Source organism: Malaclemys terrapin, chromosome 2, assembly GCF_027887155.1.
Source record: "Malaclemys terrapin pileata isolate rMalTer1 chromosome 2, rMalTer1.hap1, whole genome shotgun sequence".
NCBI classification, from domain to species: domain Eukaryota; kingdom Metazoa; phylum Chordata; order Testudines; family Emydidae; genus Malaclemys; species Malaclemys terrapin.
In genome coordinates, this window is record NC_071506.1 from 230,014,340 (window position 1) to 230,015,944 (window position 1,605).

The window sequence follows — 1,605 nt, forward strand, 5'->3', positions numbered from 1 at the left end:
AAAGCCTACATTCTTCTCAAGTGCAGGAGGAAAGAGTTTCAGATCAAGTGCTTTGAGACTGGCTGAAACAACATGAGCTTTACAGGCCAGTGTTTTACTGCCCCGCTGGATAGATGTTTGAACTCTAGTGGGGGGTGAGGGGGAGCCGATTCCAACAGTTACTACTGGGAATGCAATATGGGGTCCCCTACAATGCTTGCTTAGGCTAATGGAGGTCCTGTCATTCAGCTCTCCTTGCACTGGGATACAGGGTAAACATTCCCCCGGTGACCCTTTGCATGCAGGTCCCCTCTTCAGGACATCATTAAAAGCCTACATGCACTTGTCTGACATCAATTGTCAGGCACGGTCGCAAGGTACAGAGATCCGTGCAGCGAGCAGGGAAACGACCCCAGGGGAGAACAATCTTGGCCGCTCGGGCCTGAAAGAGTCTGAAAATCGTTTGGTTGCGGGGGTGTCAGAAGAGACAAAAGCGCGCAGCAGGTAAGAGCTAGGGACGGTTGCCAAGAAGGAACTGGCCCTGATCGCTGTGACAGGATTGAAGCCCTGGGGAACCTCTCTCATTGGAACATCCACGCGTCCCCGAGGGGCTGCCTGTCTCCTCTCATCAGCATCGAGGGGAAACATTTCATAGCCTTCCTCTTTGGTGCCGCTAATCCGGTTATCTGTTGGGTTATAAATATTAATGCCCTCGCGCCGTTCGGCTGGGGATGGTACCAGCCAAGCCCTCTGTGAAGTGAGATATCAGCCTCTTCCCAGCCCGCACACGCCCTGGGAGAATCGATGAAATATCCAGCCGAGCCCAGCAAATGGCGTATCAGGAAGGGCCGGTGGGCGCCTCGGTGCTGGACTTCGTGGCCGATCTCTCCCTGGGGTCTCCTGAGTGCCACCCTCGAGGGGTGCCCAGCCTGGACCTGTACGATTTCTCCTCCGGACCTCCGTTTGGGGAGAGAGCCCTGGCTCTCCGAGAGGGCATGGCCAGGGGGCTGCCTCTGGCCCCCTTTGATGATGGAGACCCCGAGGAAGAAGAGGAGGAGGAGGAGGAGAGAATGAGGGGCACGTCTCTGCTGGACAGACCCAAGAGAAAGCGAGTCATCACCTATGCCCAGCGCCAGGCTGCCAACATACGGGAAAGGAAGAGGATGTTCAACCTCAACGAAGCGTTTGATCAGCTGAGGAAGAAGGTGCCCACCTTCGCCTACGAGAAGCGGCTGTCCAGGATAGAAACCTTACGCCTGGCCATAGTCTACATCTCCTTTATGACTGAACTCTTGGACAGCTGCAACAAGAAGGAGGCGAGCTAGAGAGCCGAGGACGCAGGGCTTCTCCATCCAGGGATGGAGGCGGACAGCATCCCAGCCCGGGCAGGCGGAGGAGAAAGGTCGGGGACGCAGTTTAGCACAGGCAGTGCTCCTGGCTCTCTGGCTAGTGTCTGGGGTCACGTAGAGGATTCAGGGGATGATGGGATAAGATCAAATCAAGGGGCACTCCGGGAGGGCGGGGCAGGGAGGAAAGCATCACCATCTGTACATTCATTGATATCTAATGGGACTTTTGGCAAGAAAAAAAGTGAGGATTTTTGTTTGTTTCTTTTTACTTAAAACT

The 1,605-nt window shown here is 55.0% G+C and overlaps 1 protein-coding gene across 1 annotated transcript; it reads left to right on the top strand.

Moving 5' to 3' along the window:
- The first annotated feature begins 809 nt into the window (after nt 1-809).
- Nucleotides 810-1,304, top strand: FERD3L (Fer3 like bHLH transcription factor). The gene has a single exon (XM_054017033.1). The coding sequence runs from the start codon at nt 810-812 to the stop codon at nt 1,302-1,304; it is 495 nt and encodes a 164-aa protein (XP_053873008.1).
- The last annotated feature ends 301 nt before the right edge of the window (nt 1,305-1,605 follow it).